At 38.9% G+C, this 25,058-nt stretch overlaps 1 protein-coding gene across 3 annotated transcripts in view; it reads right to left on the reverse strand.

Annotated features, from left to right (window-relative positions):
- The window catches only part of LOC139991902 (neural cell adhesion molecule 1), a 219,685-nt gene that overhangs the window by 172,996 nt on the left and 21,631 nt on the right, over window positions 1-25,058 (reverse strand). Inside the window, exon 1 of one of the 3 annotated variants that reach the window (XM_072012303.1) lies at window positions 1,662-3,964. The exons of 1 other annotated variant lie outside the window; for it this stretch is intronic. In XM_072012303.1, coding sequence (XP_071868404.1) covers window positions 1,662-1,770 — 109 coding nt within the window. In that variant the 5' untranslated portion in view covers window positions 1,771-3,964. Of the gene's footprint in view, window positions 1-1,661; window positions 3,965-25,058 lie in introns of those variants that run through there. One more of the 3 variants, XM_072012301.1, reaches the window with a different exon arrangement.

Genomic DNA, 25,058 nt, shown 5'->3' on the forward strand with positions numbered 1-25,058 from the left:
AGCTTATGAAAATATTTTGTTCCAACTATACTACAATATTAGCTTTAACATTTTAAAAGATCTCATTTTTCAACTTTTATGCGAGTTATACAAATTACACACGAAATATTAATTTTTTTTTAATTTAGAAACGATAGAAACGAAATTGATAAATTTGAAAGTCAAGCGATAAATTATCTCGTAGAGAAAGACAGATATTATAAAAATCGTTACGAAGAAAACTTTTTCTTTCAGGCCTCCGGAAGACCGCGAGATCCTCGCACACGCACCAAGTTATTATAATTTATTATTCGAATAAAAAATACTTTATATACATATTTATTTACTTGTAATAACTGTTCTCTTCAAATTTGAAGGTTGTCGATGAGCAGTTGTTGAGTGTTTTAAATATACATATTTGACACATTACGGATTCAAGCCTTGAGCTAAGACTTGAGGTTTCGCGGCAACGAAAAGCTTGAGAACCCTTAGTCTAACATAAAAAAAAACTTAAAATCGAGACCAACATCGCAGGAACAAAATATTTCAAGTATATTTTCTTCGATAAATCAAAAATCAATTGTTTAGTTTATACTTTACTAATTTCGATATTTCGATGGCCATACTCTGTTAAACTTGTCGATCATTAAAAATACCACGAAATACATGTACATACGTATACATGCTCGAAATCAAATCTGCAGAGTAATACAATTTCTCAAGCGTGAAAGCTAAGTGCCAAATGTCTGCTCACTGAAATGTCGAAACAAAAACAAAAGTGAACGGATGTTCATCTTTTTTATAACATGACTTCACTTTGAATAGCTATACGTATGCCGTGTATACGCACGTATACTTTAATTTCTCTCGTTGCCCTTTGATCTTTCACATTTCTCTTACAAACTTAATTAATTGATTCTCATACGACGCAATTCGAAAGCAAGGTGCTTAAGCTTATACCACAATTCGGATAATACGTATCTTTTCCTTTGTCTGTTTTTTCTTTTTTTTTTTTTTTTTTGTAATTTGATTTCCAACTGCACAGTTAACGATCGAACATTGTCTCTATGTATTTCTTTTTGCTTGGCTTAATGGTAATTTCTATAAGATGTCCCTTCGTTCAACGTAGAATGCAACAAGCTAAGTACGTATTCCTTATACGAATACTCAATGAGTTTACCCATTGAAGACCAAAGTTGTATGAACGTAACATTTCACTCGTAATTCCTTAGTAGTAAACTTGTATCGTTAAATTCTATAAATTTCATATCCTATTTATGAAAAGGAATTTCGAGAATTCGTTCGATATTTTCTTCCTTACTAGATTCTACGAGTTTATGAAAGAAGAAATTGAGGTATTCTAGACAGCTATGATAAACTATATTTTTCGAATGTTAAAAATTCATTTTCTACCTTCGTCCTGCGCAACGGGCTTCTATAATACACGTTTTGTAACTTGACAAAACAATAATTTGCTTTAATAACGTTGCCTGTAATAATTTTACCTATTATTTCGATACTTGAACCATGACGAGTTAAACACGAGACTTTTTTGTCCTAGTATTTGACTTCGTACTTTGTCAAAAGTTGCCAAAAAATTTCGAGTAACGGGGACAAAGGCGTTGATTATCCTCCAGCGTGGTGGGATCAGATATAAATAATAATAACAGTGTACAACTTACTTGGCTTATCCAGATCAGATATCTCCAGTTGCGAGCACACCGTGGCAATCCCCAACACGAACACCGTGGTCGTAGTCGCGACACTCCACCGGCACCTCCACCACCACATTTTGTCTCCTTTTCGCGCACTCTTGGCACACACACCGTCGAACCAACACCCCGACCGACCTAGCCGCCCCCGCGCTCGCCGCCTTTTCAGCGGTTACCTAGTCTCACGATCGTCGTGAACCGGCACTAATTGCAGCTGCTGTTGCTGCTGCCGCGACCGGTGCAGTCGGTGTTCTCCTTCTTGTTGCCGATGTTGCCGCCACTGCTGCATTGCGCCGCCGTCGTCGACATCCTCTCAACGCCTTTCTGTCCTCCTCGACTCCTCGCTACACCCTCGACGATCACCACTTTTGTCACTCGATCGGAGATTTCAACTGTGATCAATGATTTCGTCGTCGACCATTTAATCGGCGTACAACACACTACGTACCAAAGCTTCCCTCTGCTATCCCCGAGAGTCTTTTCTTCCCCGAGTCTTTCTTCCAACGACTCGACGAACCAATTGATCTTGTAACCTTCCCTTCGAGTACTCGTTCCAATTACGGTGGCGAGATCACCTTCCAAGGGAGTCTCAATTAATCCACTTGTAAGATAGTAACTGAACGAGAGGTGTTCGAACGTTGTGATGGTTTCTCGCGCGATTGTTAGCCAAGAAGTTTCCAGCAACTTTCTAACTGATCCTAAGTTCGTTGGATATCAGGCTGGGATAGCTGCGTCGCAGAGTTGGCAGATTCTTCTTGAGAAAATTCGCTAGAAAATGTGTGCGGTCGGATTTCGATGGCAGTTAGAAGCGTTAGGTGAAACTTTGTGTCTTTCGATGCACTCACCGTAAAACGTGAACCATGTTAAATATTAATGTGACGTCAGGCTCAGTAATAAAATCTCCGTAAAATTCGAAACTTGTACGCACTTCCGAGAGACACGAGTATCGCTTCGAGTTTGTCGAATTACGATCGAAGTTCAAGATCGATGTATGTGTCGTTATTGACGCTAAATCTTCGATCGTCCAGCTTGATGAACAAATTCAATCGTGAATTCGAAGAAATTGAAATTCGACAGTAACGAAATCGATGAAATCTGATGACACTGTGCGTAAAAATCGTGGAAAAGGCGGCAGTGTGATCTGTACCGAAGCGCGTCAAGTATGAGACTGAAGGGACACGTTTGACTCGTTCTAACGTCCCCGAGAAATCGTACTGTGCTTGCACAAAACCATCCACGTCCGATAGACTTCGATAGACCGTCTTGTCCTCGAATTGTAGCGTGGGTGGAGCTACGTCGAGCTTCTGGATATTTTTCGTATCGAATACGCAAGGTTATTGCGAGGAGAAAGCAGGAAAAGCGCAGAACGACGATCACGAGTTCGTTCAAAATTCAAAGTTCGAATTGCCAGTTTCGCGAGAATTGGTCGACTTCGAAACGGGTCGCACTGAACCGCAAGTAACGCTCCGGACACGAGTCTAGTTTACTGCACCACTAGCTCCGAATGAACTCGTCGGTTTGCCCCTATCTCACGGCTCGTTACTCGCGTCGCTACTCGAGGGGCGCGTACACGGAAGGACATTCGCACAGCAGAGGCATCCACCCGGGATTCGTGCGGTCCTCGTAATTAAATCCCTGCGTATCGATATTAATCAGTCAACGAAATTGAGTCCGCGAACGTTACTAAGTTAATTACTCGGTCACCCGGCGTCCACGAGTATTGCAATCAGATTTATGAACCCGACTCTCCGCAAATTATTCCTCCAAACACGAAACTTTGTTTCTAGTTTTATTTTATTTGATTTTCTTCTCTCCTCTTCCTCTTTTGTCTCGTACAGCGAATCAAATCTAAATGAATTTCCAGACTAGCTGTATTTTGCATTTATCGCAGCGTATACACGTGTGTAAGTCTTCTTAACGATCGTTGCGGGAAGTCAGGCACCGTCGGCAGATCGTCTTCCGTACACAATACCATCACATTGTCCAGCATATTCACTGTGATCGATCATTTACATTTCTAAAAGGACAAGACAAGATGCTTCGTGTCAGTCTATCCTCGCTATCGGTCTTGTTGGACGGGTCATCGATCGAGCGAGACAGATGAGAAACGTGACGGCACGCAGAAGCCGAGATCACGTTGTCTCGGCACGATTTTAATTCATAGATCACACAATGTCACTGTGATCGTACTCGAATACGAGTTAACAACAAATCCCCCACGTGATAGAACCACGTCGAGTCCTGACCCGTGGCGGCTCGGTACTGAAACCATTGAATGGCGTGAAGGACCACCGCAAGCCGGTTCGGCTGCCTTCGCGGCTACTCGGTCGACTTCGGGCACGCTCGCGTTTCGCCTTTCTGTCTCGCTCGTCAATCTGTCCTCGTCTCGGCTGGCGCTACGTCCATCTTTGCTTTTCTCTCTCGGTTTCCTACGGTCCGTTCGGTCGGATCGGGTCTTCTTCTCGCCTCTTCCTCGCGCGTTCTCCACCACGCACTACGCGTTGAGATCATTATGATTTAGTGACGGCGGGGCTAATGAGCCGCCATCGTCATAATCGCCGCGGTACAGGGCATGCAATATCTTCGAAGGATCGACAAGGTGACGCGAATTCGCGCCGGCTGAACGACAGCTTGTATATATGGAATTTGAACGGCGTTCTCGTCCGTTTTTAATAAAGCTGGTAATATACCGTTGCCGCGAGAACGTCTTCGAGAGCCGTGTTCCGACTAAATCATTTTCAAGACAGGTTTTTATTAGTAAAGGAACTAACGCCGAACGCGAGGTGTTGAAATTCTTGAAAATTGCCGCGTTATATAAGATCCGGGGCGAGCCGACCTCTTCGCTTATTCCACTCTAAACGCTTGCGAAATTAATATGTTTTATAGGTCGATGACGACCGTAATTCTCTCATCTCGCAATATCATGCGAATTGGTTAATATTCATGGTGTTTTAGGGTCAGATTGCTTTGGAGAATCTTCGACAAATCAGATTTTCTCTTATAAAATATTTATGCCGGCATACCGAGAAATACGATTATGAGGATTTTAGGTGTTTTATCTGCGTTGCTTGTGTTTGGAATTTCTCTCTGAATACAGGATTTTTATTTATAAACTCCTTCGAGATTCCGGCTGTATAAAACATCTATATGCGTACTATCGTATCTTTCCTCGTAATTGATTTTAAAAATCACGCGACTGCCATTCTATTTCTAATTTATTCAGATCGATCGATAAATCTTGTTACGACCTAGTACTTCTATTCGTGTTTGTCTTTATAAACATGGAGTAGAGAATTATTAGTTTCCATTAATCTCTGTCAGTCTTCGCCAAGTCATTGTAAAGGCAAGATATTGTGCACCGATGATACAGTGATATGACCCTTAGTTTCATTGTCAGTGATAATACAAATTCGCCATTATTTACACGTTTGTGCTTCTTCGGTACTTCTGTATCCACCTGTATCTCTATACAAATTGTTTTTCGTTCCTTGACAACTGTTATTTCGAAATATGTACCTGACCGTATAGCTTTGCTATCTTCTTATCATTTGCTAATCATTTTTATGTAACGATTAATCATCGTACATTGAAGAAATTCCATTTGCAATATACATCCATGTGGATATTGCGTCATGCCTCTTTTGTAAGTCTTCGAATTCCTCGTCAGAACGAAAGCTTGTTGCATCTTTTACGATCTCGAAATCATTTAGTCTTTCACGCCTGAACAAGTCGTCGAAAACTCGAAAAAGTCCTAAAAGTAGAACGTTTTAATTTGGCATAATTAAAAAACATTTTTAATTTAGTACGTGTTAAATAGATATTAGCGATACAATGAACTCAAGCGTAAGACTCTACCTCTAGTGAAATTCGTACTTCCTAAATTTGCTGGATAGGCACTTCACTCGTTTACGTTCTATAAAGGCGCTCCGCCTCTTTCTAAAATTCTCATTCATCATACAGTACTTTCCTGTAAAAAGACTCAGCCTGATATAGATATGCGTTCCTGCACGTGAACGCGCCACTACCACCCAGGAACTTCACTGTCTACACGCATTCTTAAAATTCATAGCTTTTATGTATTGCACATAGTTCCACAAATTCCTCCATTCTTGAAATATATTAAATAATCAAGTGATAAATCGTTGAATGAATGAATTGTCTATATGTATCGTAAGACATAGATAATGTAAAGAATTTTTAGAAACATACGAACGCAAGCAATACGTGGAAATTTGTAAAAGTCACAGGAACATTGGAATAAACACGTATTTCGTCGTCGTCAAACAATCACGTGTCTCAAGCAACTTATTAATGTGACTCATAAAGGAGAAGCCTATAATTTATAACTCGTACCTTTTCAATTTACTAGTACTATTAATTAATCAATTTTTATACAAGAGGATCTTGCTCAATGGCTTCTGTATTAAATCAACGTTCATAGAAGCTTCCACTATCGACTTTTGGTATCGAAACTGTCTCAATCTTGAATACGGTATGCGAATTAAAAGAAAGGAAACTTTCATTCGGAGGAATTTTGATTCGACCCAGTCTCTCTGCAACTGGACTGCGATCATAACGCATATTAAACGTATTAACTAACTTTGTAACTGTGTGTATAATCATTACAAGGTACCTCTCATAAAATGGCTACGTTTCTAGGTATATGATACTCGTCCTTGTAAACAGTGGTTATTTTGAGAGTTTCAATTGAAAATTACTTCGCGCGAACAAATCGCGACCTCCTAATTTTATAACTCCGTGATAAGCATTATCGGTGAGAATCCGTTCGAAAGTTAATGCGTTCGATACACAAAATACATTTCACCAGCGTGGCCGATGGTAACTTTAAATGCTCCGTTTACAGATTTAAGCGCGGCCAAGTCGGAACGAGGTTAATGAGCATCACGAAACATATGTTTCGATTGGAACACTGAAGGGTTCAGAGGGAGTAGGACGCTTATTTGCGTCATAAACATGTTCATGAAAACTGATAGTTCGTGCATAGGTGGTGCACGCGCGAGATAACACCCCTCGAAACTTCATGACTACGAGAACTCTCTGCGATCACGATAAATTCCGGCTTTCGTGTTTCCGTCGCTATCGGGAATCGCCTGCAAATCACTTCCTAATCCTCATCGAGTAGGTATCTGCGAAGGTATCTTTCCCAAATCCCCTTTGAACGTTTGAGAACATTCCCGGCTTAGTTATGTGTATCGTTGTTTTCCTACCGTTCGCGATCTGTAACGCTAGATAGGTTGAGATTTTTCCTTCTTGGAAATTCATGTGAAACCATTTCATTGCTCTTTGATAACATTATTAAACGATTAAACGAGTATGCGTATAGTACGTTTCGCGTTTGAATGATGAACATTGAAAAAAGATGCTTTGCTTCTATAGATCGAATAATAAAATGAGATATTCCGTACACGTTAATTGGAAGATATTTTGTTAAAATTAAAAAGATACGGTAGATATAAATTCTGGTTTGGACATTAAAAGATGAAAAGAGGGTATCTGAACTGAAGAGCTGTCGTATGAAAAAAAAAAAAAAATTAGGTGTTAGAGCGAAGCAAATTAGGTAGGAATTTTCTCCTTGCTTATTTTTGTGTTAATCGTCACTGATGATTATTGCGGTCATTAGCGAGAAGGATTAATAATACTGTAAAATAGCATCTGAAATACTACCTTGAACTCTTTTTCACTTTCTTAATAGTACAAGTTGCTGTAATTATCCGAGCATTATGTCCTCGCTGCCCAAAAAGCAGACTTATGAAACAAAAATTTCAAGAACAGATACATACAGGTAGTATTATATACAAAATATTTCAAGCTACGTATATAAACTCAAATTTACTTCGAATATTTTTGTAGATTTTTTTTACAATTAAAGAGAAATAATATATATAATTTAAAAAAGGGTAATAGTATTAATTACAATATAAGAAATCAAGAAGAATACGTAGATACATATAGCAGAATCTATGATAGGATTTTAAGAACTTAAGGCGACGTTATAATTTACGATTAATTAAGCAATGACCTATCGAAAGAAGATCGATAGTTCAGTTTGCTAGTAGTGGAACAAATTGAACTGCGATATGTCTGTAACTAACTAAAACGACCCAGCTTCGATTAAGATTTTATCGTAAGCATCGCACCTTAACCCTGAAGTTAAGTGAATATATCCTTAAGACATTTATCTCGAGAACAGGTTTTAATCTTTGAAAGACACGAACAAATCATTGTAATTTTAAATCGTATTGCAACGTGGTACGTTCGCGATTAAAACGGTATTATCCACGAAACGATTTCTTACATGACAAATGGATAAACGACGAGTTTAATATCACGTATATAATTATATAAGTCTAATTACAACAATTTCAGTTTTCCATCGGTGCATAGACAACCGTAGTCTACAAATAGCTTCATCCACAACAGAAAACATATTTTCAACTTCTTATTGCGTTTATTTTAATTTCCGTCACTCTATTCGAATTTTCATTTTAATTTTGTTTCTATGGGTTTCTTCTTAACGACCGAGTCTCTGATAACTCTGATAATGTGATAATGCTTTCTCGTATCGCATGTATCGTATGCATCGTTAATTTAAGCGCATATCAGAATCAGAGGAATCTCGAACGACTCTAAATCTCAGTCACTGCAGTGAAAACTAATCGTGTGGCTCGCGCGCTATCGAATTTAACGTACTTTTTAAAAAGTCTCGATGCCTGGCGAGATCGAATTGTAATCAGAGACTACGATCGATGTGTGCCCGTGAGCAGATCAACGTGTCAGGATCAACAATAATTTATCTACATCGAGATAGCTGTACTGTGCGCGCGTTCTCTCACTTGCGTTTTTAATTTGCGAACTGAGGCCGGTGTTCAGTTTCAATTTCCCTTCAAATTGGAAAATTGTTTTCTCCTTGTTGGCGAGAAGCGGAGAATTACCGTGAGTCACAAAATTATTGGCACCGACAGGGATAGAAAAATGAAAAATGGAAAATAAAAAGATCATACCAGCAAGCTTTTACATCTTTTATTCGTTTGAAAACTGTTTCAAATAGGCTTTGGACTGAAAATATTAAATACAACGTTGATTATATTTATAATTATATTAATTATTACGGTGTGAAAAAATTATAGTTGAATTATCCAGACGATTTCTGAAACTATAAACGATGGGTAAATCTCCTAAACGGTAAATTGAAGCAAACTACTATGGAGTTATTAATTTTTTTTTATTTATGTCAAAATACGTATTCAAAGCAGAAATACATCTGGACAACAAACATTAATTTCATTACGTTCGAAATTTACAGAATAAGTTCCGATTGGTTTTACAGTAAAAAAAGAAAAAAAAAAAACAGAGATAATTTTCTTACAATACTAAATCGAATACCAAAATTGTTTGCACACGAAGGATACAACTTCTAGAGAAACATCTCATACAACAAAAATAAACTTAATCCTATGTTATCAAGCAACCAATTCAGATATGGAATAAATATTACGTATTTGAAAGTACAAAACGAAGATGAAAATCGTGCTTTAAAAAAGCGTTTACTGGTGAGAAAATATTAATCGAGGAAACGGTGTACCATAACGACCACAACCGATAACGTTGATCCATTACCTAACAGGTTTAAGAGAACTTGTTGATGGATTATCCTGCTAACCATTACTAATTTATTTTATTATGCAGAACTCACAAGTTGTAGTACCGCCAAAAATCAATTTATCATAAGGATTAGAACGTTTGTATATCCTACGTTAATTCATAGATTATACTACGATGTATTAGGTATTCAAGAAGTAAAGAGGAGAAGATTAGAAGAGGGAAATAGAAAGCCGAAAGAAGACTAAATTACTATAATTAAACGAAAACAAATCATCCCTGTTGCAACGAATAGGAAATTGTTAACTGTGCACTGTATTTACATTGGAAGACTGTACAAAATTTCATTGAAATTATATTTCGCAAAAGCAACGAATTTTATTTCATATTTTCTGAAGAATAAAGAGAAGAATTTTTATTCGTAAAATTATTTATCAATTTTGTAAATACCAAACTAACGATTCACACGATTTAATAGAAAGTTCTATGAACAAAATGTGTTATCACGTTGTTCAAGCTTCATTTTATGTATCTTACACATAATGAAAGTCTGATTCGTCAATGTTTTATCAGATTATATCCAATCGCCGTATCGGTGAGTACGCAAAACGTTTTAAATTGTTGGAAACGTACACTTGTGGTCACAAGTTCATCCGATTGAGATTGAGACTCACGCAAAGATAGACAAACATTATAGAAGTTTTAGATAAGTAAAACTATACGTTACAACGCTATACTTTGCGATCGTTGCTTTAATCAATTCGCTTTATTCAATTTTCTATCGTAATTCCGAATTTCAATCGAGAATTTAAATAAACTGTCTTTAGATAAATGTATCTAATCCGTACAAAACTTGTCGTTCAAACTATGACTCGTAATTAATGTTGCTCACATTTCTCTTGCGAATTTTACAAAGTTTTTACAAACCTTCGCGTAATTATCTTGCACGAATACAGATTATGATCGGTTGTATGAAACGAAACATGTTCTAATACTTATGAACGGGATTGTAGAAACGCACATACGCCAGCAACGTGTTCCGACTTTGGCTATGATTATGTACTTACCAATGGCTCATTAATCTTGCAAAGGCGAGGTAGTTTCGTTATGCTACTGATTGACAATGATTATTCATTATGTAGAATCCATTAGCTTTCCTACCAAGTTTTAATCCTTGGATTAAACTCACTACAATACACAAACACATTAATCAATGTTATTTCATTACGATATAATGGTCAAAGATTAATGTCATTGCAGGAAATTTGAAATATCGCGTATTTTCCTAAGGAAGGAAGAGAAAATACGCCGTGGAAAGTTTGGAAATGGAAGTTTCCAGAAACATTGGCGCGTGGACTCTATTGCTAGATTCTCCATGCGTTTGATAATTATTTGGAATAGGGGACGTCTCAATGATCGCGCAGTACGCGTTCTATTATATATGCAATATAATATAAGATTTGTTTATAAAATAATGTACAAATTCTTTGGAATTTAGAAAATATCCGAATGACAGAAGTTCTACTGTAAAGAAAGATATAATTTAAGAGTTCGAAGAATTCTTTCGGTGCTCGTGTAAAAGTGTGATTCGGAGAAATATATTTCTTCAGACATGAAAAATTTCTTAATCTTATGCTTTGTATTCATACGTTGCTAATGGAGCAACTAATCGCGACACGATACACGAAGATTAACGTCGCTATTAAAAAAATAAAGGATATTCAAAGAAGACCTCCCCATTTTCTGTTCCCTAGTTCCCGAACTTAATGTCCTATGAATATGCATTACTTAGGTGGCACCAAGCTATAAAATCATGACAAATTCCCTTTTTCAAATTATCATAAATATATCTTCATTAAGGAATTCGAGGATTATAATTAAGAATCGTAATGTATAATACGTATACTATGTGAAATATTCTGCGGTATAATTAGTTTAGGCTATTGATTCGTGTACAATAATTTTAAAAATATACAGAGATACGGTCGTACATTTGGAAATTCTTCGTTCGTACAATAAGAATGTGATTAATTATCCATTTTTAATGAACATGCGAAATAATCGAATTTCAAATACGATCCGATTATATTCCTTTTAAACCAGCAAAAATCTATATCACGTGAAAATAATTATCAGAGTACACAGGTATACTTTATACAAATCCTTAAAATTATAAATAAAGGGATAGAATGAGAAAAGTAAAAAATAGAAAAAGCATTATGATGTGTATAAAGCAAATACAAAGGGTATAATTAAATACCTTCTATGTTTTTTGCTCTTAAAAATAAGAAAGAAATCTATCCTAAATGATACTAGAAAAACGCAATATTAATTCTGCTTAATATTATACGAATCATATAGCATCATGCAAGTTACACTGATGTATTCCAAAATTGGAAACTAGAGGAAAGAGACAATACTAGGAGTGTCATTCTATGAAGCATACCTTGGAATTTAAATTTCTGAAAGTTATTCTTATTAACAATTACACGTTAATCGTATACATACTTATGATAATGAAGTTGGGAAATTAAAAAAGAAGGTGGAATTGATCGGTTTGACTTTTGAAACGCCCACATAAAATCTAGCACACAATTCGAAGAAGTAAAATTATTCGTATAACGATCGCATAACGGCACTAAAATTAACAACCCGAAAGTTCTCCAAAGTCTTATATTTACCTGCAAAGATAAACATGTTCGAACGATCTAGAAATCCCACACACGAAGCTTTTTCTCTCTTCGTACGACCGTAATCTTCTTTCGAAACTGGCAAAGCATAAAGCATGCTTACACAAACAATCCGCGTAACGTTCCGATTCAGTGGGAAAAGCATTAAAAGGTCGTTAAAAGCAGCCATGTTTCAGATTATCGGGGGATAAAGCCACTTGAACGCGGATTCGAAAGACTCCGATGCGTTGGTAATCGGTGACCACCATTCAAAATCTGCTGCTGGTGAATTGGTCAGAGTGTGTCTGGTACTAGTCCAGACCGCGTGCCAGATCAACGATATTTTACATCGAGCACAGAACCCGCTTTCATGGCATTCCCAGAGGATTGGAACCTGACACCACGTCATACATCATGGTACACCGTCGAACACCCAGGCTGTTAACCCGAAGCACAAGTTGGATACGATGTTGTATCGCAGGTTTTCCTGGTCTGATCACCAACTTGTCGAATAAACTATGAAACCTATTAGTCACATCCTTTCCTCCTTTATGATGAGTTTGTCGATTTCTTTTTTATCTTTATCTCGTGAACGAATTGTCGCCTTCATCGATGGTCCTTTCTCTATTTCCTTTATTTTTTTTTCTTTTTTTTTTTTTTTTGTTTCAATCTTATTAAAATATCTGTGATTAAGCAACAGCGCTACCGTGATTAATCGATGTTTCAACTCTTATTCTTATTTTGCACATATAGGTTTCTCTTTTGTATTAGAAACATGGGAAATTTAGACGTAACTAATTAAATTTGTCAAAGTTACGAGTGATTTTTTATTTGCTTGTAACAAGAAATATTCGATATACGAATCCCCTACATGGATCATCGATGTATAAATATTTCTCGATCATACGAGTAAACTGAATTCTTAATAGAATTATAAAATATCATTCTTCGAGATTAAGATATTCGATATCAACAATTAGGATGCTTTTTTCACTAGCTAATTAACGATCGCCATTCAACATTAATACCATACTTTTCTCTCACATCTACGAACTAGATTTACACAAAGATATCCACCTGAATAATGTCTTCTGTTTCCTCTTGTACTACTTACAGCACTGAATCACAAAGCATAATTCCTTTTTCTGCCGGCAAATAAGAGAATATTTGCTCGAAGAACCCACCTTTATCCAACTTCCACGTACTGAGACAAAACAACCCTTCCGATTCGATCATAAGCACGTTATGTTAAGCTCTTAACGAGAGCTTAATTCGCGTCAGTCAGGTAAGGCGTCGCCAGCATTGTCGTCGTTATGATCGAAATCGATCAGATAAACGGAATACGTTGGTTCGTGAGTTTGTTCCAGTCGAATGGGAGGGGTACTACGTTAAGTGGAAGGTGAGAAATACTAGATGGTCCGTAACAGTTAACGGTGGAGCAGAATGGTCAGGATGTAATGTAAAAGTGGGTGGAAGAGGACCGCGTAGAAATTTATGTTGGTGTTTACGCGGAGTGGTGTTACCGGTGAAGCTCAGAAGGAGAATAGTTATTACGATTACCGTGCCGAACACCGAGTTTCCATCCGGAAAACAAAAGATTTTACCTTTATCCCGTTTCTTCCTGATTTCTACGTGTACATATTGTTAAGGCTGATGCTGTTCCTGCAACTAGGTATTTAGCAAATAAATCAATCCTATTTTCCAACGTTAAATGCACTTAGCAGCAATAATGACAGCGAGTTAGTATAAAGTTTTAAGTTCTGTCGCTTCATCAAATTCAAAGTTTTCAAAGCTGAAGGGATTACCGCGATAAGGAGATAAATTCACTTTCTAGTAATCTGAGTAAATTCGACGAAAACCGACTGGATACCGATCAAGAACAAATCATTTATTTCAATTCATTATAAATTCATAGATATCTGATATTCGTAGTAACATGCGTTTTGCGTTACGTATGAAACCTTGAGAATCAAATCTACACCTCCCTTTTTATTTTCCAAAGAAATTCCATGTTTAAGTTTAAATCTGCCTTCTTATTGCTGCAAACCCTTCGATTGGCGAAAGATTTGTAAAACTCCATAAGTTTCGTAACGGATTAATAATACAATGTTGTAACAAACAATATCTTTGAAATGTTTACGAAAGCGACGAAGAAAAACATGGAATTCTTAAGTTATTTCTTTATAAAGCGCGAAAAGTTGCGACTCGTTAAGTTTCTTTTCTATAATTTTCATTTGTTTTTTACCGTATACCATCTCGCGATTCTTCTTCTTGCCTGACCATTGTCCTCCATTTCCTCGGTTTTCTTCCCTTCGTGACTTCATTTCATTCCTTCTTTCAATTTTGTTTTTCATCCACTAACGGCGCCGCGAGACGCAGAAGTTTCCGGCAAGAAAAAATCTCGAGAGATTGCAGGCCATACGGCAAATCTAACGTATAATTCGCAATGCAAAAATAGACGAGCTCGTGTACTCTATTTATAATATTAACATAATTTATGCGCTGTCCCTCACGGAAGCACGAGCCACTAATGGGCGATGCATTAACCCCGCTCCCGTATAAAAATCGCTTCAAGCGCAGGAAAATTATTCAGAATAGTCGTCCTGGCAAACTTGATTACGTTCAAACCCGTTCAATTATACGTAAAAGATATGTCGTTCTTTCGTTACGTTCTGCGCGGACGCGTGCGTTCGTACGAAAAAAATTCTAATTTCTAACAAACTGTATTTTCATCATAGTCGTGTATACAAACGGCGAACTGATGTGCCGATGTTGTACTGACGCGTTACTGACCATTCAGTCGAGTCTTGGTGATAAAGAGCGTGCGAAACATCTAAAGGAAGATTTCGTTGGATCTTGTTGCTGTTTGTTTTTCGAGGATGAAACCCGTAGCAAAAGATCTGACGGGAGAACAAAAAGAAAAAAAAAAAAAACAATTTTCGATCGCCGCGGTTGAAAAACGTGTTCGAGCAACGATAATGGACGACAAGGACAAGGCGTGCTACGAATATCAGGGGCGTTCGCGTGAACCGTTCGCATCTGCATTGCACCTGCACCACTGCCATGGGAACCCATGGACGGGCCACGTATTATGCAGATGACTCGCGATCCAAGAAACGTAAGCGACGCACGGTCCTTTCGTTCGCGTCTCTCTGATTCGCGCGCAGCGCAGCCAAACAGGAGACACAGATCAGGACACTATCGACCATTGTGTACAACGTACAATAACAAGTTCCGATACGTCGATGCAGTCCCAGTTGCTGGAAATTATATCATTTTTTATCGAATGGAAACATCTACGCGTGAATTCGCGCCGCGAATTCGTGTAACCGAGCGTATTACGTATCGAAGCAGTGGCTCGTACGCTTCGATAAATTCGAGCTATGCGTTCTCGCGACAGAAGCTCCTTTACGAAACGCGTTTCGGTGGTAAAGCCGCAAATTTCTCGTTACGAGCTCGAGGACCAACGAATTGGAAAAATTATTCGCCGAAAATGTTAATAATTTCTTGATAATTATTCAGGTTTGCCTAATTTTTCGAAAGCGTTCTAATTCGATTATCGCAAACAGTTTATTTCATTTAACGATCAACGGGTACTTTAGCGGTAAATGAAAGATACGAATTGATTTATACGAAAGACAAATATCTAAAAGCTTATAACGAGCAATCGTTTAAGAGATTCCTCTCGATCGTTCTCGAAATATCCAGCACATTTGAAGAAAAAAGATTAATAACGAACGAAGTCAGTCACATTGGCAACTAAAAGATTTCAGAAGTATTACAAAGCATCGGTGACGCACGAAGTCGTATTATTGCCGGAATCACCTTTATGCGGTGATTACTTTTACAGCGCGTTGCTCGACTTTCGTATTGAAACGAGCACATATGTAAGTCGACGGTATCTTATCGACGATATATACGTTCATAATGAAAGCTCGGATCGCGAACGAGAAGACGACGAAACGAGTGTGTGTGGCCGTTTCAAGAACAGCAGATCTCGCGATACATGTACTTGTAAAGTAGACAACATCCGCTGGATCAACATAATAAAGGGAAGAAGAGAGCGTTGAAAGAAGCACGAGTGGAAATAGAGTAGAAAAAGGGTAGAGACAAGAGAAGGAACCTTTCGCTGAGAATTTGCTGCGGATACGGAGTTCACCGGTTGCTTCTAGGCCCCGCTTCTCTCGAGGCTTTCCTCTTAACGAGAAACGACTTGTCCTCGTTACCACGCTCAGAAAACACAGATCAAGGGAAAGGAAAGGGAGAAAGATGTTTCTTTTGAACCGAAGGATTCACAGAGCCCCAGGGAGAATTAGTCTCGTATAATGCGATGCCTTGCGAACATCGCTGCTGCCACCGCTCTGTCGCATTCAATTTTACAAACGAAAAAGACTTCGAATCAACGATTGACGTATAAATAAAACAGCAGGTTAGCTAGGTCAGGAGTAACGCATATCATTAAATCCAAATTCATCGAATTCTTCCTTATACATACTCTTGCTATATCCTTGTAGAAGACGAAAGTACCGCAATGTTGAGGTTGACTGATAGAGGAACGAGTGGATGAATTTGTAATAGAGAAATATATTGAAATAATTATAGGTATAGCGAATGTTGATCCAGATCGTCGCTCTTTCGGTGTTACAATACGATAGAAAGTAATAGGGAGCACGTTCATACATTTGTAACAAAGGGCATTACCGAAAAGCTAACCCTGGTGTGTAGTTCTAGCCGAAGGCTACGAGAAACAGCAATAGAAATCTATTTATAGCTCTTTTGTTTCTAGACCTTGTAACCCAAAACAACGTTTATATTCACGGGCACAATGATACGGACCTGCCCTTGTTTTGAATTTTTATTTCACTAAATTCTGTTCTCTTCGTAACAGCGGCCTCCAGGTCACGGATATACAAAAATAAAAATGTAGAGTTTTTCTTGAATTAATTACTTCAACGCGTAATAAATGTCTTTTTTTTTTTTTTTAAATAAATAAGCTCATCTACTATATCGTGTTCTTTCCTCTCTTTTCTCTATCGATGGTTCTTGGGTTGAAGACTTTAAAGATCGCGCGAATGTAACAGAGATTTAAGGGCGAATTTAAAAAGGGATTTTAAAAAAGCATTGAGAAATATTAATGCCAGAAATGAATGTTACAAGGAGAATGCGCTTTCTGGTTGCTTTCTCCAGCATTTCCTATCTCGAACAAATGTAATGCAGAATAATACAGATACGAAAGTGTTGAAACTTCTTAACGACAGTAATCTACCATCTTCCCTCTCAGAGAATTATTTGCTCCGTTGCGAGGTGGAAAGTAAGAAGATTAAAACAATTGAATCTTGTAAATGTTCACTAATTATAGCAATAGCTTATGATGTTTGTTACGTGAATTGTTAATGATAATCTGTAAATTCTTTACTATACATAATTTCTTTACTATACAAAAATTAACTATAAGTAATTTCCATGGGAACGTTACTTTCTCCGTCAATTACGAATATACATGCACGCGAGAATACAGCGTAGAATGAAAATAATAGTTCACTGATGGAGCATATCTCTCGTTATCCTAGTAATAGTTCGTACTATGTTATTTGTGTCTGAACGGTATTATTCGCGACAAGAAAAAGATAAATTTGCTCGATTCGTATTCAATGAAGGTTCGAATGATTGAGGAATCACGTACAGCTACGTGCCCAGGCGTCAAAATGTTAACATTTGATGAATATGCCAATTGCGTTTAGCCAAGTGCTATGTATGCGCGAAAATATTACGGTATGATTATATTAACAAGGCGATAACTCTGAATATCGTAAAAAGAAAGAAGTAAATTCGTAATTCAGTGCCACGCGTCTTATATATCTGTATCTATGAGTACAACAAGGCTCAAAAGTTTGAGATTACTTGTTCGATGAATAGGATGCTCGAATTTTTTAAACACCAGATGCACATGTCCATGATGTACGAGGCATAAATTGGATTTAACTTGGCGGATTATTTTCGCATGATTACTATCGCGTACGTATTACTTCGTTTTTATCGTCGTTTATTTTTCATTTTAGCACAAACATTAGGTTTTATTCATATCGTAATTCATTTGCATCGTAAATATTGTTTCTTGTCATACGAGAATTGAGTCGTTTCGATCATTAAATCAAATCGCGTTCGATTTACTTTTATACAAGGGATGAATGCCTTTGTACCACGAATTGCGGTGCATCCTGTATAGTAAAAGTATCAACATTTTGATCGAATTGCACCAGATGTCCAAACACTTACGCGCGATAGTGTATATCATATTTTTCCGCTATAGTCTTCAATTATTGTGAAAGTTTCTTGCCAACGAAGGAACGCGAACGCAAAAAAGAAGGGGGAGAAAAAATAACGAAGGAAGAAGATGGCTGGAAAAATAGAAAGGTCGTACCCGAAGAAAAAGGATAGCGGATCAGAGGACACTTGCCTGAAAACCGGAAAAGTTTGACCGAGTCGCGACGTGATACGGGACACGATAGTGCAACACATGAGTTACACCTGCTGGAGGCGCAAAACTCGGAACGAGAGGAATAAACCGACCGGCGGAGAAATGAGTTTGGAAAGAAGAGGATGCGGTTGGTTATTAAAAAGCGGCGGTACTAAAATCGTCCATCTCGTTACGTAAGCGTGACGCAACACACGTTTCGAGTATAATTTCACAAGGCTTTCTTCTCGCCAGCTTGCGATCCATGCAACCGCGGTGCGGTGCGGCGGCCGTTTTAAAAAGCAAGGTGGCCAGCGAGATTTTTACGAGTGGAATACTAAATGAACGGTTCGCTGAAATTCCATGTTTATACGAAATTCTTCCTGGGATCAGTTTCGTACACGCAACGAACATTCGCACCGAACTCGATGGAAACACCGTGACATATCGCACTGAATTTTAAGTGGTAATTGATACACAGCATTACGCGAAAAACCGTACATTTTCATTTCTCAGTATGTACATATATTGATTTTACTACGATCGGTAAATTTTTACAGTTATATATTCTTTTATGTCGTAGCATTTTTATTATATCGTAATAGCATCGTTTCTAGCGTTTCATACGATTAAACTAAACTGTACGATATATATAGAATAGAAATAAAAATGAAATAACTTAACTCACGATCCACCTATACCAGTCGGGAAGTAATTATGGTAATTTCCATAATTAAAGACCGTAAAAATGTGATACAACCTATTATTTACCACCTTCGCTGTCGCTATTGGAAAGTTATCCACGCACAGCACGCGTAATTTTCTCGTTCAGCTAAACGGTTGTCATTGCAATTTTCTAAAATATACCGCCTTACCATCTTACTTGAATCACCCATAATATCTCGTCATCGATACTAATTGGTAGAAATTACGGTACCTACAAACCTGTACCGAAAAAGACGCGAAACAGATTTAATTTCAGAATGCGTTATATCAACGACAATCTCGGTGCTCTCCGAGTGGCGTAACGTAATCTCTCCGCGCACTCACCTCAGAGTACACGGTAAATCTAGTCAGAACGTATTCATCCCAGCCTCCCTTGAATGACGATAATCTCCGGCCGGGATCTAAATCACCCCTTGTATTCCGCGCATTATCGCCATCGAGTCTTTTCTTATTTAATCCCCGACACGTCGATCAATCTCGAGGCATAGCGGTACCATCCTCATTCACGCTCGCGCGCACGCACGCATCCCTACGTCCTTGTACGCTCGTGTTGGTGGCTACATATATCGACGGGCGTTATACATCGCGATTCGAAGCTCTTGCAACATCGTTACACCATGCATCAGATAAAAGCGTAATTAAAGGGTTGGCGCATTTATGAGGCTGCCATGTTGCCTCATGATGATGCTCTAGCTATACGCAAGTGTAAGTGGTGAGGACCTTTTAGAGAGAGCGAGAAAGAGACAGAGACAAAGTATGGTTTTTAGTGAGGGGGGAGGGGGCGGGACCAATACAGGTGGCAAAGGGTGGAATGGAAGGCAAAGGGACGTGTGCAGGCAAATGGTAGTCGGCAAATTGTAAAACGTGACGCAGATTACGCGCAATAGCTGCACCGGTCGTAATAATAAATTATCATCGACGGGGCTCGACGTTAAACACTACTGGTTTCGGGGCAACCGAACGGGCTTGCAAATTCGTCGGTGATTCGGTGCTGCATACCATGCCCGCATAAAACGTGCAACCTGGAAACGTTGAAACGTGTCGCGCGCTTGCTTCTCGTCCCTTTCACCTCACCGAACCTTCGACCCCCTCTGCGCCTCTACCCTTCCGGACCGAGTTCCGCGCAAAACGCTAAAAGAACGGGGGCGGATTTAATGCCGGTCTGATTGCCGTTGCGCGCCGTATCGCGGCACCAGCATACTTTATTTCTTGTAATCCTCCCCGCTCGCTACGAATTTCGCTATGGAAAGGTCGTCGTAATGTTTATTACGTACGACGCTTTGTTAGTTCGGAATTGCACTGGCATTTATCATGGCTGGAATGGCAGCTGGTAGAACGGGCAGGCAAGTCGAGAAGAAGTCGAATTAGGGGCTGTGAAAATTTGAAAACATTATTAGGACGTTGATAAATGTTACGCCGCGTAGAAAATTCTTTAACTCGGTCTCGGTATTATCGCGGCACCCGGCCAACGCCGGCTACGAAAAAGCTGATTCCCGACGTTGCAGCGATTTTCTCCTTTCTTTATGGTCAAACTCGCTGTGCGACGCGATATGCAAATAGGATCTAGCTGACACGGGATAGTTTCGGTCAGCGTACACTCCTCAGGTGTAGAACGAGTTTAATTGACACTTGCAGCGCCTGGTAATACACCTACGCAATTAAACGATCGTTAACGGTCGAATTCGTAACTAGAACAGTCGTGAAACCTGGACGTCAAGTTTCGCTGGTTATGACGATAACTGTAGCGTAATAGAAGGGTAGCCGTGGCGCGCCGCGGGTATTTGCCCAAACATTGAACAACGCGTGCAAATAACCAATGCAGCGCGATACGTCAAAGTGCCCCGCGAGTTATAAATTCCAATTTCGAGCACGACAAAACAGGCCGCGCGCCATTTGTAGATTGAATTGCTGATATTAACGAAAAATTCATTAAACACGTGGGATTTATAGATTATATACCTACGCCGCATTAATAGAACACACGCGCCCTCTGAATTTTGCCTTCTGAAATTTTAGCGAGATAAAGGCCTTCTCGGACTACCTATTTCCGATTGTTTAATCTTTATTGTCAGGGAACATCTGATCGTAAATATCGTTATTTAATGGTAGACCGACTGGACCGTATTGATCGCTATAAAGGATTTATCGACCTCTATAAAACAGATCTTACGCCGGTGTTATTTCAGCCAAGTGAATATCGATGTTTAAAAACTCAGCATGGCCAACTGGAAAGTACGAATTTTATAAAATCCTACGCGAGGATGAAGTTGATGTAGCTTTTCGAAATAGCAGAGAGAAGGAATTTAGATCGCGTTAATTCCTATTCATCCGTTTTTTTTTTTTTCTTCCCTTTAATTATACCTTTTAGCATTTCGATCTCCAACGGGCTACTAAATTCATACAGAAAGAATTTTTACATAGATTTAATATTTTAAGCATGCAAGACCATTTGTGCTAAGCGTTCGACGTACGTGTATACAAATTTACACCATGAACTTTATCGTCTAAACTTAATAGAACAAGATCGCTAATGCAGAAGATCGGTCGGGCATCTTGCTGACGGCAACCGTATATAATCGTCTCTCCGAGATTTTAAGCCCTGAGTCACGTTCCTTAATTGTTTTAGCGCAATCAGTTACAGTTCGTTGACTGGTAATTACACGGGGCGCTCTCATCCGGAACGCCACGATTACCGAAACTCACAACCCTTTTTACCAAGAAAACCGTTCCCTCTTTTCCGCTGCTCTAAGAAACGGTGACATTCGTTTCAACGAACCTAGCGGCAGATCGCTGTGCCGTGATGAGTAAACATCCATTATCCAAGCGGAATCGAAGAGAAGGAAACGTCGAGGGGAGAAGAGAAGCGCTCGGACCCTGACGATTTGACCATTTCAAAGGGAAGAGTAATCGATCTTGGTGACCTTTGGCCAACTCTTCGAGGAAAAAGCTGCACGTCGACCCCCGTGACTGGTTGCTTTCTCTACAGATATCTGGAAAAGATATTACGATCTCTCGATTGAGCTCGATTGACCTTTTCACAAGACACTCTATTCGTTCAGGATTAAGAGGTAGGAATGATTTAAGGTTAATTTCCAACGGATTACTGTTCGCCTCGCCCTTTTTTCCCCTTTTCGTCAGACCCTTTTCCTCCGAATGTCTGTCTAGATATTTGCTTGCGAAGAAATATTGCGTTGATATCTTGGAAGAATAGTCGGCAGACACGACGGTATGCCGGATTTGTTGTAATATTAAATTTTTAATAAACGTTCGCCATTGTTGAGGTATTTTTCTAACGAGGAGGTGATTCCTTTTGAAAAGGTATGGACGTACACGAGCTGACGAATTTTACCAGGGATTTAATTCCACGGACAGCTCGTTATATAACTCTGCTCTATAGTTAATGAAACAATACTTGGATACTTAATAATATATTATAATAGAATATCAACGTTTTTCCTAATTCGTCCGTTTGCAACGTAACGTATAAGACTTGTAAAAAGTAAGAATGTTTAATAATTGGAAATTAATTTGCTGTCTGAATTATCCGAGATCCGCGTTATTTGCTTCACCAAGCGTAGTGTTCTTTCAAATATTTCAAAGAAATAATAAAGAGTGCAAACAATAAATACTGTACGTATTACGCGCTATACACCAAGTATCAGCTTTGGTTAAGCGATTTGTATTCTGATTAACCATTGACTATGATATTTATATCATGGTATGATATCTAAGTAAATATCTATGATATTTATATATCATGGCACGTACTTGTGTACATTATGTGGAATCAATTACGTACAGATCTTCGAATTTTCATGTCTCAATCTCGTTCTTCTTTCAACTATCGAAAAGGTTCCAGAAAAACATGTCTTAAAAAACTTTAGCCCACATCTTTAGATTTCCCATTTGCTTCTTAACGACGATTCCTTCGTATCTTTCTCAAGTTTGGAAATTCACGATCAATAAAGAAACAGCTAACACGATACAACGAACGCGGTACGATTAAACGTTATAAACCCCTATTTTTTTTATCTCTATCGCAGAATCTTACTTTCAATTAACCCTGCAACTAATCTTCGAACAAAAATCTCATATACATACGTATACATACTCCGATATCAACGAAAGTTTCATGCACAAGCCATTACACGCGAGCGATAGTGGACAAGCAATAAAGTTACAAAGATCAGGCTCCTCGAGGATGTGAGGGAAGGCGGAGCCTTATTTGGGATTTACGAGCGAGGCTAGTTAACCGAGATACACGAATCGGAAGTTCATCGCCGGAAGTTTCTCGAAGGCGACACTATCGGCACGTAGCCGTGTCCAGTATCTAACCAAAGTAAAAGGAAGCTGGCATCGGACCGTGGCGAAGGGTTGGGAGGTTGAAACGGTGGTGCAACGGGTTAAAAGCTGAGTGCTCAAGATGTCATTTAGTTGGACATTCCTCTCAAGATCTTACCAGGGTCCTGCCATCTCATCGTGTATCTCTTCCGCTTCGAGGCATCGCTTCACGATAACCCACGGTGCCAGCAACTACGAGAAGTTTCATTTCAGGATTACGAACACTCTGCTCGCACTGCTAAAGCCCACGCTGGTCGGTCGATTCGCAGTCGGGAGACCTTGTATTACAAGACGAGACGAGCATCGTAATGAGGGATGAGAATTACAGGTCCGGGAGCTCGATGCGGTTCGCCACAAAGCTCTGTCCTGTCGTTGCGTTACTCTTCGACTGGCTACAATCATCGGCCGTTATCGAATACGAAAAATCTTTTACCCCGGCTGCGGCCAAGTTCCTTTTCAGCCTTTCTCATCTCCCTATCTTTTTACGTCTGACTTCGAACGTCGCGCTTTGATCTTCGTACTGGGGTCCGATAATGATTTTATTGTGGAGTATTTTGTGAATAGAAAATGCAAATAAACGATACGGTAGCCTCTAGAAGTATTTGGATGTCTAGGTCCTTTGGCGCAATAACCTCGACGAATTGACAAGTGACTAGTAAATTATAGGTTGCTTTTTTATAATTTTACAGTTTTACACCAAATAGGATAGCATTCGACGATTTCATTTGTTACAATTGGACATTTGTTACAACTGGAAAAAATGTAAAATCATAGAGAATACAAGTCGCCGCGTAAAATTTCGTGACCAATAACACGAGCAAAAATCAGAAGCTTATCTCCAACTTCGTTTCTCGAAAATTTTTAAATTTCAATCTCAGAATACGTTATTAGAGTTCAATTCTTCGAGAACTAAACGATCGACGTTTTATCTAAGCGAATAATGGTAGCTACGTATCACGGATACGCACGAATCTTACGATCCTAAGCGAAAATCTTATATTTCTCTGACAAAAATATTTCAGCAAATCTAGCGACCTCTGGCGAGCGCGTGTATAAACCAGAAAGTACGTGCATAAAACAAAGTAACAGAACGGGTGTAGTAAAGTGTCGCCTCGTCCAGATATGTATAATAAAAAAGTCTAAGCTATATTTAGGATAAGTATCGTCTAGCGTGCAACACGAAAGAAGCTCGTTGCTGAATTCGCAACAATTGTCCGTAAGACTGGTCGAAGATTATACAACTTCAAATGTCCTTCGTACGATTGGCTTGATACGAAGCCATATTACGGAACGTTATGATCCTGCGTAGTGGCATAGTCGTGGCACAAAAGATCGGAATGAACTTGACACTCGTGCAGCCTATAATAGATAATGGAGACGTGACGAAACGTAAAACCATGGCGTAAAGAGGAGTTCGTTCGCAGAGTGGTTATTTCGACTCCCTTTGTCGAGCCGACGCGACGACGTAAGAACAGAGAGATCGTTGATCGTGGCAGAAACTCATTCGACTCTGACATTTATCGTTTCACGATCATTTACCGAATCGAAATGCTTCCC

Source organism: Bombus fervidus, chromosome 11, assembly GCF_041682495.2.
Source record: "Bombus fervidus isolate BK054 chromosome 11, iyBomFerv1, whole genome shotgun sequence".
NCBI lineage: Eukaryota > Metazoa > Arthropoda > Insecta > Hymenoptera > Apidae > Bombus > Bombus fervidus.